Below are 15,000 nucleotides of genomic sequence, written 5' to 3'. Positions count from 1 at the left end.
AAAGGAAACCAGTTTCTTTTTTTTTTATTATTTGTTTTCTAAGAATGTGAAAGCAGCACCCAGAGTCGTCCTGCTAACAAATTACAAAGGCACCGAATGCTTCTGTTGGCGCTGACAGGCCAGTAATAAACAAAAGCCGTTTAGACTTTAGGAAAATCAAGCAGCTGCAGAGCAGATTGTGCATGCTGTAGCAATATTTTCCAAAAGCTTTTGAAGCTGGAACGATACGAACTCGATCCCTGAATATTCATGCACGGATTTGTTTATTCGTCTCATTAGTGGAATTGAATTATTCAAAGTCCTTCATGGTTTTTTGTAGGACGTTTGAGAGAGGGAGAGAGGTCGTTTCGGTGAGATGCAACAAGCACAGGCGAGGAGTAAAGTCTGCGAAAACAAAAGGAGCAAGTTGAGAAACAACTTCTATTTTTCATATGTCTGATTTCAGCAACTCTGCTTTTTAAAAATGAGAGCCAATGACGGCAGTCTCAAACTAAACAGAAGGTGTGAATTAGACCTAATCTGCAGCCTGTTTACTCGTCTAGCTCATCTAACTTTTGAGTTTTATATCATTAAAAAAAGAAACGTTCTTCAGATGACATTTATGATGGCTTTGCTTTGTGCAACAGTCTGTGAGCCAGCAGGCATTATAACCAGAAGGGAGTCAGACGATTATTTTAGTATTTACTGTGTTTCTCCTGCAGCATTAGCCAAGATTTAAATGTTTTAACTCTTCTTGTGCTTTACTGAAACATTTTTGTGTTTTCTTACAAAATGTAAAGTAAAAATATATTTGATGGTCAAGGTGGCTAATAAATCAGATAGAAAAATTTGATTTAGACAAACTCTTACTCTGTTTATTTTATTTTATTTTTTATCTTTAACAGGATTAAGGAAATGTCCAAAACAAATCTGATGTAAGCTGCTGGGTGAGTTACACAAGTGTCATTATTTAAACCTTAAGTCAAAATCCATAGTTTTATTTTTCAAAAGATCAAATAGTACACAACTCACTGTGCAACTAAGCAGCCAATTTAGTATTTCTTAACCTGGAACATTACACAGGACGTTTCATATATGTCATATGGAAAAAAAAACAGGTAAGAAATTGTAAGTGCTGTTGAAAAAGATCTAATACAGCACCATCTATGAAAGCAATGTGTTACATTATAGACTGATGGGTAACAAGAGGACGATGTAGCAACATGAACCACCTAGAAATCAGATTGTACTTTACAGACATCAGTCTGACTTATGCTTTTGAAGATAATATTCATTGAGACGTTAGACTGAGCTAAATTAATCTCTCATTCCGCACACGATGTTGTCAAGACAGTCAAAAGATGCCAAGTATGACCTTAAATTTCCTGAGGACAGGCAAAACATTACACAGTACTTATGGAAATTAATGACCTTATTTAGCCAGGTTTTGGAAAAATTGAAACCTGCACAAAACAATTTATGTGTATTTTGGGGAAACTCCCTGAAAAAAGAGAACAAAAAACCTTTGTTAAAGGCACCAATAGAGACAACTTTTGGGGTTTTCAAGTTGCAACCTCAAACATGAACGCATTTTACTGGGATGTCAAATAATTGTACAAACAGGAAGTAGTGCATAATTGGGAAATGGAAGGAAATGATTCTGAAAAGTGTGGCATACATCTGCAGAACCATCTTTTGCTATAGTTACGTCTGAAAGTGTTTTGCAGTTTGTCTTCTACAGCTTCTGAAATTTCTGCCTGTTATTCTCTACAAAATAGATCAAACAGAGTCAGATTTTTGGGTCTTGCCAATGATTCCCAAACCAATTTAGGTCTCGACTTTGACTGGAAAGTTCTAATAATTGACTATGGAATTCCATTCCATTTTAGCACGTGAGCCAAAAAGTTCAGTTTTGTTCTCAAAACTGAACTTTTGGCAGCGCGCCCTCATCCACATGTTTGCTATGTCCTGAACATGGTTTTTGGGAAATGGAAAAGATGATTCTTATGGCTTTTGTCTATCCATTTTTCGGATAGACGAAGGACAGAAATAGTTTTTATGCACAATTACCTGATCCTCCAGAATTTCGGTGAACCTCTTGGCTGTTTCTCTGTCTTTCTGTCTTTTGGCAGGTTTGTGGCTGTGAAATCAGCTTTCCAATTTTCAGATGATGGATGGTGCTTCTCTGAAATATACATATCGTTCAGGCTAATGCTACTTGAAAACCTTTCCTTAACTTTCTCCCCGACTTTCCTGCTGTTTTCCTTGGTCACCATGATGCCGTTTGTTTTCTGATGAACTCTGATAAACCTCTGAGGACTTCACAGAACAGCTCTATGTGTTATACTTAGCTGCATTTCCATTGACAATAGACACAAATGACAGCAGCAAATTTGCTTAAAAGAAACACACCTAATAAAACGTTCTGGTAGCTTTTTCGGCTATATCAAAACTGCAGTGGAACCGAGTTGCTGATCATGTGATCAGCAACTGAATGTTACTACTGGTGGAAAAGACAAAGAAGACAATGGCAGGAAGTGGTAGGAGGACGATGGTTTTTAAGGACTCATTAATTTAAAATTGCTTTGGAAGCAAGTCAATGACAACCTCAGTACAATATCGAGCAAGTTTTAGAAATGCAGCTCATGTTGGTCTATTGCAAAAAAATAAAAAATAAAATAAAATAAAATAAATCACCACTTTAAGCATTCTGTTGAAGTTGAAAGTAAATCTGACTGAGCTGCATCTCGTCTCAGCTCCGCCTGCACACTGTGGCTGATGGCAGCCGGGTTTCCCCATCCCTGAGCCCGGATTTGAATAAACAGCTCCTGAGGCACTGCTGGTGGCAGGCTGAATCGCTCGCCACCGCAGAGAGTCGGAGGCAGAATCTGTGATGCTTTAAATATTCATATCTTTGGACAGACGGGGAGCCATCGGCCTTGCCACTGTTGTAACTGGATTTAAACACCGCACAGATGTACACTCTTTCAGCTCTGCACATCATGTTGTGTTAGCTGAAGGGATTAGAACGGGTGGTGGAATGCATCAAAGGTGGGCGGAACAACAGAAAGAGAAACTGAGTCCATGATGGAGAAAAGGAGGAATGAGAAAGAGGAGATAAACAAACAGATAAGCTGCCAGAGACAAAGGCGGGATTTAACTCTTACATGGGAATAGACAGCGCTCTGAGGTGAATAAGAGACCCCGGAGGTCGCACTTTCCCATGGGACTGATGTTTACTCCAACTGCTCCTTCGTTTTAGTCTGGATAAGCATCTACACACTGAGGAACTGCAGCAGAGAATCAGTCTGTAAAGTAACAAGTGAGGGCAAGTGACGATGTAGATGTCTTCTTGAGTTTGCAAAATGGACAACTTTCTAGTATCAGTTGTTCAGTAAGTACGTTTTTACGGACAAAATTGATGACACATGTTATACATGAGGTCCGCTTTTGGTGCTCCTTTAAAAAGCTTCCAACATCATAATCTCACACCAAAGAAAACGGAAAAATTTAACTCCCAACGGTAGTTAAGGAATAACTTAACCCCAAATCAACTTCTATTTTTGCACATAAACTGTATAAATTGATCTCTAGGGGTGCAATCTTCACGTTTATTCATATAATTCTGCAATATTTGCTCTAAAACTATGTAAGTGCTGCCCTTCTGGGGTTGAATGGTGGCTACTGAAGTTGTATTTTATTATTGGTTATATTTCTTGGCTCCGCCTACTTTTCTGGAATCTTCCAAAATACTGCCAGTGGATGAGGTTATGCCTTCACAAGGGATTAGTTAACACTTTAATTTATTTAATAAGGCAAAGTGTCCATTCACCAGTCTGTCACATCTTTCAATAACCCAATCATATCAGTCGTCTACAAGGTTGGATCATACAGAGAGAGTGTGATCTTTGACCTTTACTCTTTATACACTCTCTCTAGATCACTTAAATCACAGACCCTCCATTGTGGATCACTATTTCATTGATTGAGCTTATTGAACATTACTTACATGGAGTTTGTTGATTGATTATTAGTCAGGTTTAATTATGTTCTTTTAAAGTATGGTGAAAATCTCTCATGCTTTCCTCATAAACTTTTCTCCTTTGCTCTCGTCAGTTTGGGAACAGTTTGGATTAAATAAGTCAAATCTTTTTTGACGCACCAGTTCAGCTTCCATCATCCGAAAACAAAGAAGAGTTTTCTTCACCTCCAAGCCCACCAAGTCATGACCTCCTTCCTAAACTGAGAGGCCAGGCAAGGAGAGGATTAATGAGGAAACCCAAAAGTCCCTTGGTGAACTCTGGAGGAGCTGCAGAGATTCAATACAAAGGTTTTAGAATAATGAGCTCAAAGCCCAACTGAGGATAAAAAAATGATTTTCAGAAATACTCAGCATCTGAACTGAACTTGAGCTTGAGATAGTTAACAACACTTTTGCTGTCTAGTTGTGGAAAGCTGAGACAAAACATGTAAAGTTTCAGCACACTTTTGCAAGTCAAACATTTTTTGATACAGGAAGGAACTCAATCGTGTTCACAAATACGTGAGAGGACATATGTAACTCAAATAAGCTCTGAGTGGTACTCATGTGTGTATGTTTGTGGGTGTGCCTGATTGTCTATAAAGAGCAGCGGATGAACTGTTCGATTAGGTGGATCAATGTGTTTAGCAAAGGCCCACAGGGACAAAGACAGAAGGCAGAAAGAGAAAGGGAGAGAGAAGGAAAATGAAAGAAACAAAGCAGAAACAAAGAGAGCAGAAGATCCATTGAGGGCGTTTTTTGTGGCCGAGGAATCGTCCCCCGGTGGCTTTGAAAGGAGGGATAATCCTGTCAAGTAAGCGGACCTTTGGATATTCATGACTGGCCGAGCGGCTCGGCGGACTGAAGGAGGACGCAGTCAGGACGGATTAGACATCAAAGTGGATGCAAGGAGCACAGGACTAGGACTAGAATCGGCCACTGCAGAAAACACGGGGGTCTCAGAGGGGCGCAACGGGCCCGGCAGGGACCGGTTGTCTGGGGTGTGGACGGGACTTTCAATGACTCAGAGATGAGGGCCTCCTAAATGCTATTCAGAGGAGTGACATGGCTTGGTACGTGCACCTGTCCCCGACACATGCGTGCCCGTCAGATTTCCTGAAAATGATCTCTCCTAATGGTCAATCTCTGGACCGCCGAGCAGCTGATATGGAGAGTTGTCAGTGGCATCGTCTGATTGGCTCTCCACTTTTTATGAACGCTCCGATAGAGCATCAAGCATCCACGGGGGAAACCTGCTCTACAAGTCAAAGGCTTGCAAATGACCAGAGAGACGTTCCTGTTTTCAGCTGGAGTTAAAACCTTTTTCACTGACAAAGAATCACCTGCGTCATTTGCACTTATGTCTTCACACTTTCCTAGAGAAGTTCCTTATTTTATTCTTTAAAAAGTTGGTGTTTCTGGTTTAACACCAGCATAAGGTTGAAAGTCGGACGTGAATTCGAACAAGAATGGTGTGATTACCTCGACAGGAGTCGGGCCGCCATGAGATGCTTTAATAACTACAACCTCAATTTGTCAAGTCAGTGAGGCCTGCTATCGTGTTGCTCTGGAGCATATGCCAGCTCTCCGAGTTGTTGCTTCCCCGGGGTCCCCTGTTACACAAATCAAATTAACACTGCACTCAGAGTGGTGGATTCACACACATCAGAAAATGAAATCAGCCTAAATATTGCACACATTTTTACCCAGACACCCACTGTTTTATTGTTAGTGTCGCTGCTGGAGGCCGCTTCTGAACGTGATCAACATCAGTGATCAAGGTATTGGGATCTGGTTTGCATGGAGGCCAAAGCCGTCTGGTTCTCTAGGCGGTAAGGGGGAGTGAGAGAGATTTCAATGTTTTGAGAGTCCATGAAGAGAAGGAGCCCAGTAGGAGGTGACTGAGCCGAGGAGGCAGAGGTTGTAAGGCAAAGAGCGAGCCGTCTTATTGGAGGTGGACGGAGGGCAGTTGTGCATGCTGACAGATGCGTCCGTCAATGCTTGAAAGAATCATCTTCCACCGCCTCCATCTGCCAGCTTGGTTTGTCCATAGGGTTGCAGTTTTTTAATGTGTTCAAATGTTTTCCAACAAAGGAAACGTTTAAATTCTGACATAATTGTTGGGTTTCAAAGGTTCAACGCAAAATGACACGTCGTCTCTGGAAATGGTTGCAAGAAGCTGTAAAGTTGAAAAACATTAATGTGAAACTTTGCTATCAGAAATATTGCAGAAATTAACAATTTGGGTATATTTAGAAACAAACAAAACAAAAAAAAATTTAAAATTGTTTTTGGAGATGATAAACTTTCACAAGCTCAAAAAAGTTTAGAATGAATTTCACGTTAATTAAACTTCTATCGATTCAGTCTTGTCTCCGTCAATGACAGCACACTAGATAGAAACAATCAAACAGTAGGAACCTTTTCCGATAGATTTGTGCCTCTCCGGTCAGCTGGGACATGTGACCTCTCCTCCGTGACCTTTCCTGCCACTACCTGATGGTTTCCAAGCTAGTAGAGCACAAAATGTCCCTGAAGAGCGACACTGAGGAGTCACCAGAATCACCAACATTAAAGCTACATGATCTGTTTCTCATTATTCTGCTGGCACGCTTTCTTTCATTTTAACAGGTGTCGTGTTCTAGACTTTAAAAATCGAATTAATGTTAAAAAATTGAGTGAAAAAGACTGAGTTAAAGAACTGCTCTGAGATTGTTGATTGTGCGGTTCGTTTTCAACGTGACTGCCTGCCTGCCCTTCCTAACCCAACCTAACCTAACCAAAGAGGCACCAATCAAAGTTTTGTGATTGATTTCTTATCTCTGGTTACTAATAACAACTTTGTTTTTTGCTTGGGAATTACAAACATAACAATGTAAAATTAGCATTAAAATACTTCTCTTTTTTATCTCTTCTGTCATTTTTTAGTTCCAGTGTGAGAGACCAGACATCGTGAAAAAGAGGTAAGGTAATCAAAAACAAAAGGATTATTGAGCTGACATTTCATTGCATTTGTTATTGGCATGTGCTATGGCTAGCATTGCTATTACAACCTCTGTGTATGTTCCTCAGGTAATGCTAACTCAGGTTCCCAAGTCCACCACGTTATGTAACAGATAGAGGCTGAAAGCTCAAAGATAAAACAGAGCTTTTACAGGCGCTGCCTTCCTGTTACCTGTTGATAGCCTTGCTCTCTAGAGCTATCTTACAGCCAGAACGAACTGCAGAAATGTCAAAATGGAACGCAAACGCAAAGTTTCCTTTTAAATAGATTCCTGCATCTCTGTGCTTCCTCTGACTTTATTCAAAGACTTTACAGATGCAGACAGTAGTTAACTTTAAGTGTTCTTCACTCAGTAACAATGGCGAAGAGTTTTTATCACAACCTCGCAGAACTTATGTTTGCCGCATAAGTAAAATCAGAATTTTGAGAACCAGTCTGAACTGATGGTCAAGGTAGTTTTTTAATACCGACTTGGTGACTGTTGAGTTAAAACATGTTGGGATTTTACTTTAAGACATGATATATATAAATGTTGAAGACGGTGATATAATGTTGAATACACAGTCAACATCTTCCCTATTTTGACTTTCCCATTTCAGAAAGACTTGAACGTGTCCTCATCAATCATCGTGCAATCAGCTTTTTCTTTGACAGTGACTTTTGGTCTAACTGCACCGCCCTACATACAGATTGTAATAACCTCTGTAAACCAAGCCTTGGCCTTGTAGCACCTATAAACCCAAAGAGAAACATCTCGACCCAACCCCCCCACCCCACAACATTCAGACTTTAACTGTTGCACCCCCCCCTTCCCTTTCACCGCCTTCAATCACTGCATCTCAAGAAGAAGAAGAAGAAGAAGTAGCTCTGTGTTTGACTTTGGACAAGGACTCCTGTTGAACTTTAGTTTCTGTGAATCCATCATTGTCACGGTTAAATGGGATCGGGGGCTTCAGGGATGCACGGTGGGGGGACGGGTTAACTAACACCCTCCTATTAGCAGACACCCAGCAAATCCCTGGTGGCGTTGTTTAGGAGATGAACATCTGCCGTAACAATGGACAGTCACTAACTCACGGTTGTGTTTGGGATGATTTTAAGTGACCACAGCAAAGGGTTGAGGAACTTTAGCTTTGATTCTTGTAATCACAGAAGCGCGCATAAATCTCTTAAATTATTCTGATTCGCAGCCTGTGAAGCTACTGTAGGCACAGATCTGTCCAATGAAACGCAGAGAATGTGTAAAAGTGTCACCGGAGCTGTTAGCGAGATGAAATATGAATGTGGTAAATGTCCATCTGTTTTTAAACAAGCGTGACCAGCTAAGCGTGTGCGGCCATTGAAAGTGAAGCATTTAGGCTCTCTTTCACAAAGGGCCCGAGGGCTAAAACCTTGCACCCCTCCTACAGTCATTATCCCTCCGCCACACTGTGATCAGCACCAAATGCCGACTATCCCAGGCCGGCACTCACAAAGCATGCTGGGAGGGACAAAAGCAGACCTTCAGCCGATTGGTTCCACCTTATTAACAGCTTGTAATCTTCTCATGTCTTTGGCCGGGGCCTTGGCGAGCAGGGGCCGGCGCGAATAGACGAGTGCGTCTTCTGTCTCCGCTTTGATGCAGAGCAGCTTTTTTCTGTTCTGAAAAGTCCAGCTCTGTTATATTTCCATTGTTGCCGCTGCACCTGTTTGACACATTGAGCAAATCAGTCACTGGCAACTGTTAATTTCTCATTACGCTCTCTTTGCACATTGCAGACAGGAGACGGTTTGGGATGTGAAAGCCTGCAGCAGGTGCAGCCCCTCGTTTAATGCCTTGGCTCGCTCTGTCAAAAAACGATTTGAACTTTTCTAGTGGACAATTCGCTTTGCAAAACTATCCATAGCCCTTAACTTTTTCACATTTTCTCGTGTTTGACTTTCAGTTCGTTAAATATATTTCTTAATTTTGATGTCAAAGAGCCTTACAAAGAGGCGCATAAGATGGAAAAGGTCAGATAGTTAAAAAAAATTGCCTTTCAATTCAAAATCTGAGAGGTGTTTATCCCCACAGAGTCATTTCTTTACAGTTACCACATTTTGGACATAAAAGTGTCTTTCCCTTCTTTGCAAAAGATCCAATGAGATTCTAAGACTTTGAATATTGTAGCACCAAAATATGCTTTGATGTAAACCACTGTAGCTGTTGCTGCTTGTTTTTGGTCATCATTGCAGGAAACTCAACGTCTGACCCAATCTCAAGTCTTTTGAATTTTCTGTAAAGTTTTTTTTTTCTTAAATATAAACATAGATTTAGATCCATTTGTCTTCTCTAATCAAAGCATACCCACATGATGTTAACAACGATTTTTCCACCATTTTTCGCAGCTAGGTTGCGATGATGTAGAAACTGTTTTTCACCACACAGTTTTTTTTTTAGGCGTGGGCCAATCAATGCATCTTCAGATGTATTCCCTACATGGCGTATCGCAACCTTTACGCAGGATGCCTTATTTATTTTTTTATTTTTTCCAAAATATGACTTTGGAAATTAGAGACAGTTGAATGCGTTTTACTAATTTCATGATATCTGATGGTTGCTCTAAGTCTTTAGGGGTGTCACAAGCTAAAAGGGACTGAAAACAAAGCCATGCTACATTTGTAAGATAATTATTGGGGGGGAAAGAAGGTAAAACTACATGTAATTTTCTTCCAAAATTTAACCACATTTGAATTTGTGGTTAAAAAGTGAAAAAGTTTGAGAAAAATGTAAACTTTTTGCAACTTAATTGACCATTAAGTTGATGTTTGATCCCCCAGAACAGCCAAACAACAACGAGAGCGAGCGCGGTATCACTTGCGGTGTGTTTTTCCCCCTCAGTGTGGGCGATAGATTGACCCAGGAGTTTGGCTGAGGTGTCTTCCTGTTTGCCAGCCACAGGAAACAGCTCCACACAGATGAGGCATTTAGCTCCCAGGTGCAGACCCCTCACTGGACGGCCTTGCCCAGATGGACGACACTTCTTCCACCATAAAGACACTAGTCTTCCTCCTGCCCTGAAGCCACCGGTGCTCCAGCCCGGGCCCAGCCTCATCAAAAGAAGCTGCGAGCTGGAGGCGGATATGCCCCCAAATCAAGCTCACTTTTCTTTCCCTTGTGAGTGGCGGAGAAAACGTGGGGGAGGTGCTCCATTCTGGGGGGACACCAGCTTCTTTCTTTCTTTCATTCCCCCCCCCTATTCTGACTTCTGTATGTGTGGCTCCTTGCAGGTGTCCCTCCCCACAACCACCGCCCTCCTTGACATGGAAACAATCCTAAAATACAGTCAAGAAAGACAAAATTACCCCAAGGTTTTCTTTCACGGCTCGGTTTATTACACCCCTTTGTGGTGACGGGCACTAGAAGTCGAATTGAGCTCGCAGGCAATGCACGCAAACACCCCGAGCACGCTCGCGCATTCACACATTCAGCCCTGGGCGCCCGCACTCTGTTCTCCCGCAGGTGCGAGGGCCATCCGCCTGGCCCTTTTCATGGAGCCCTCTCTTTCCTGTCCGTCTGCAGCCGCCCATTCAGCTTCAATCACAGCACCAGCCGGACGCCACCGGCCAACTGGCGGGGAAGGGAAGCGCCTCCACGCACTGCCCGGGATGACAGGGGAGGAACGGCTGGGAAGGAAAAAAAGGGTCTTCCTCCTTCTGCTTTCATCGCGAACAACTTGCTTTCTGTTTGTGACGGTGCGGTCCCTCGCCTCGTTCCCCCAGCCTTCCTTTTCTGCCCCCTCAGATGGGCTCAGACTGGGGGGGAGCACAGGGCAAGGAGAGGACGGCCAGGCTCGCTGAGCGGCGGGGTGATCCTGAGGTCTTTTTTTGTGGCTAATGAATGGCACGTTTGAGGTTTTCAGCCTTGCCTCTGTGCCCCAGGCCAGCTTCACCTGTGCTTGGAGTCAATTGGGCTGTTGTCTGGGGCTGCCTGGATCCGTGCCCAAACTCTCCGCTGGCCAATTTGGTTATAGCGAGGCCCGCTCAGAGCTGAGCAACAATAACCCCCACCTCTAAACCGTCAATTAACTTCCCCAGCCCCCCTGGCACAATGACGGATCCATTCACTGTTTGCCAAAACTGTTCTCTGACACAATTAATACCCACCCTAATAGTGCTTATACCTGCTCTCCGTCACTTAAAGTGCTGATGGCTTTAATGGCTTTCAGCTTGTTAAATGGTTTTAGTGGTAAATTCCATTAAGCCCATAATGTTGTTTGTCTTTTATTCATTAGTGCCTCCAGCTTTTAATTAGGCGCTGAATCCCATTTCCTTGCGTTTCCCTCATTCCTAGATTTTGAGCAATGGCTTGGAGGTACGAGTGGTGAGGATTCAAATATTGCTCCATGAAGCCGGGCGATAGGGTCGGCTGATTTTATATGAACAGTGGAAACGTGATGTTCACTGTGTCAGTAGGTATTGATATCCGAACTGATAACGCTGTGAGTTTAAGAGAACACTGCAAAGACACAAACTCTTTTTTTTTTTTGTTGGTATTTTTGGTTTAGCTTCTCGTACAAATATCTTAGTAGACTTAAAATAAGACAAAAAAAAACAAACAAACTTACAAGTAACTTTTCAGCAAGACATGGGAGCTTGTATTACTTTAATAATTTAATAATATTGATGAAAAATGATTAATTCCACTGTCAGATTATTTCACTTACAAGACATTTTTCCCATGATATGAATGAAATAAACTCAGTGGTACAAGTACCTTTTTAAAAGTAATTATTGACTTAAAACAAGTTAGTTTTTTTTGTTTGTTTGTTTTATTTCAAGTGTAATAAGATTTTCGCACTAGAAAGTAGACAAAAATACTACTTTTTGTCTACTTTCAAAAAGTAGACAAAAAGTCTACTTTTTGTCTTTTTGCAATAACAGTGACACACTGTTATTGCAGTGTGTCACTGCAATAACACACTGCAATTTTGTGTTATTGCAGTGAATGACAGGATGAGATTTTAATATTGTTTTCAAGAAAACTTCAAGAATTATATTGATGCAACAACACACATTTTGCCACAAATTCAACAAACTTACATCTTTCTTGATTTATTTCATATTTTCAGGCCTTGAGACAACTTATTGGTTTACCCAGTTGCTACAGGATGTGCTAGGATTGTAGCTCAACTTACTCCTAGATCTCCAACCATTGGTTGCTATAGTGATGCTTTCTTCCGCTTTCAGCATCTGAACAAACTGCAGTGCTTACATATTGCTGTGTTTTGTCTGTCACCCAAATGCTGCCAAGTAGATGGTTTAAAGGGCATCTTCTGTTACCACCTCATCAGGCAAAGTCATGTCGACTGCTCCACGCAAATTTCTGTCTACAGACACTCCGCATCATATCTGAACTGAGGTACGAGAAAAGTGAGAAAGAGGGGGATTTTCATCTGTGAAAATCTTGAATAATTTTCTGTCCATTTTACAATTTTTGCCCTGCTTTGTGTTGGCGTTTCACATAAAATCCCATTAAAATACACTGAATCTGACTGCAGTGTGACTAAATGCAAAATGTTTAAGAATTATGGATAATTTTACTAGGCACTTTTGTAGAGATCACAACTTTGCTTTTATAAGCCAGGATACAATAAATTCAGTCATTTAAAGGAAGAAGAATCACATTATTACACTTCTCGCGCTGCTTTGCACGTTGCTGCTCAAACAGCTGAATAAATCCAGTTGCACTGGATGAAATAAAGTATCCCGAATCGTTTCTTCCCGACTTTTCACCAGCGCACTTTGCGTTATTATATTTCTCCTTCAGCGTTTGAAACTTCTGACTCTTGCGGATTTGTCTCTGCAAACATATGCTGGATGAGGAAGTGTTAGGGAGGGGTTGAGCTGAGGTGGGGCTATGTAAGAGCAGCATTTAGCTCACTGCTCCGGCTCTTTGAGCTGAGATTCCTGCCTCTCACAGCTGTGGAGACGAGATGTCGGAGCCGCTGCTTTAACAAGCCGCCTTTTGACGCGGCTAACGTGGCACCAACCTCAAGATTCAAACTCTGCTTGTGCTGGATGGCAGCTGGCAGTCGTCTTCAAGCTCAGACACGAGGAGAAGAGAATGAAGAGTTGATTCTCCAGGTCGGGGACGTTTATTTTTTCCAAAGCATCAGTATTTTTTTACATTTTTTTTCCTTCTACAGCCAGAGTAGAGCGTGACTTCGCTGACCTCTGAGCTGACGATGAACGTGCTGTCGAACACAGCTGCCAGGGCCCAGGAGCAGTCGCTGCCTCTCTGTGGCCCCGGGTCGGTGCACGACCTGCCCCACTGCCCCCCGGGGTTCGGTCTGAACTCCCGCCTGACTGCGGCACCGCTCCTCGGCTTGCAGGGCGGCGCGAGAGCCGCCAAGCCCCAGAAGGAGCTGAGTCCTGAGGAGCAGCAGGAGCTGAGGCGGAAGATCAACTCCAGGGAGAGGAAGAGGATGCAGGACCTGAACGTCGCCATGGACGCCCTGAGGGAAGTCATGGTGCCTTACGCTTCCTCCTCCTCCTCCTCCTCCTCTCCCTCTCAGTCCCACGCGCCCGGGGCCCCGCCGGGCCGCAGGCTCTCCAAAATCTCCACCCTGGTTCTGGCCAGGAACTACATCCTCCTCCTGGGCTCGTCTCTGCAGGAGATGCGGCGGCTGCTGGGTGAGGTGAGCATCGGCATGGGGGTGAACGCTGGGCCTGTCCCCCGGCTGCTGTTTGCCGGTGGGTGGCCCCTCATTGCGGGGCCCGGCCAGCTCCTCCTCACCCACGAGTCCCTCATCTCCTCGACCACCTCTTCTTCGTCGTCGGCTTCTTCTTCTTCCGCCCCTTCACTGTCCTCCTCAGCTGCTAAATGCGCCCCGCTTCCTCCAGGCCACATGGAGGCCTCGCTGGCCCCGGTGCAGTGGAGCTCTGTGGGGGCCGCAGGTGGGGCCCCCTGCCCCTGTGGAGTCTGCAGACTGCCCAGATTCAACCACTCCAAACCTGCTCCCAGATTCCCAAAGTGAAGACTCGAAGCCTGCAGGGGGATTTCTCTATGATTGTTGCACATTATGCAAGCTTTTTTATAGGAATTAGTATTTTTCTAACAGTTTAACGTCTTCATGAAATGTTACTACACTACTCACAGTTTTGTTCTGATTTTATCCGAGCACATTATGCTGTTCTGCTTCGTATTATCTGTATGTTTTATCACATATTCTTGGTTTTAACATGGCATTATTTTTCTTCTCCTTCACCACAGACAAGCAAGAACCTCATTCGATGAGTTTTTTCTTGTTTATTGAATGTAACACACATTTCCAATTATCGACCGAACTGCATCCAACTATTGTAAACTATTGAAATTGTAACAGAAGTCGAAAAGCTTAGTCTGACCTTAAATTGAATCAAATGCTGTTGTTGGCTGCAAATTTTAGCTGCAGCTGCAGAGGAATAGGTTTTTTACGTCTTTCTGACGAACCTGAACATGTTCCAATCTGTTGTGCATTTTGGTTTCTATCTTTATATTGTTTAAAGCGACATACTCAGAATAAAGATTCACAAAGTCAAATGTTTTGCTTCTGACTTTTTGCTCAAATTACTTCCAGGAGATTTGAAATAGAAATGTGTTCCAAGAAAATGATGCCTGTTTTAAATATAGAAAATATATTCATGTCCTTGTGATGCGTTTACCGTCTCTGCCATGTTCTAGGTAAACATAAAAGCGCAGCTTCATGAAACATTACAGAAAACAACAAACAGACACATTGATATACTGGTTGTGGAACTTTGTGCATTGAAGCTGAACATTATCGTTAAATATTTAGAGTTCCCCCATTTATGTCTTCCTTAAATAAAACACAGAGCTACCACTCTCTTTCCTCCATGCATAACATAAAATTTAAATTATGCAGTACAGCCTAAATGAACCAAACCAAATGATGTTGGATGACCATGCAGGGATCTGAACTCAGAACCTTTTTGCTCAGGCCAGCCTCTCTTCAGTGGAGTCCTGGAAGACTTT

The 15,000-nt window shown here is 42.7% G+C and overlaps 1 protein-coding gene across 1 annotated transcript; it reads left to right on the top strand.

The window, feature by feature from the left end:
• The first annotated feature begins 12,903 nt into the window (after positions 1–12,903).
• Positions 12,904–14,547, top strand: LOC106940774 (oligodendrocyte transcription factor 1-like). Its single transcript, XM_015023595.1, has one exon. It carries the CDS (start codon positions 13,211–13,213, stop codon positions 14,000–14,002), a length of 792 nt encoding a protein of 263 aa, XP_014879081.1. The 5' UTR covers positions 12,904–13,210; the 3' UTR covers positions 14,003–14,547.
• Positions 14,548–15,000: the final 453 nt, after the last annotated feature.

This window comes from Poecilia latipinna, unplaced genomic scaffold (genome assembly GCF_001443285.1).
Source record: "Poecilia latipinna isolate Pla-1442-1.1 unplaced genomic scaffold, P_latipinna-1.0 Scaffold3355, whole genome shotgun sequence".
NCBI classification, from domain to species: Eukaryota; Metazoa; Chordata; class Actinopteri; order Cyprinodontiformes; family Poeciliidae; genus Poecilia; species Poecilia latipinna.
Note: the sequence above shows the minus strand (reverse complement) of the source record. Positions and strands in the feature narration are given on the sequence as shown.

Excerpts from the sequence above, each read along its gene's own strand:
- LOC106940774 (XM_015023595.1), top strand. The coding sequence starts at position 13,211 with ATGAACGTGCTGTCGAACACAGCTGCCAGGGCCCAGGAGCAGTCGCTG.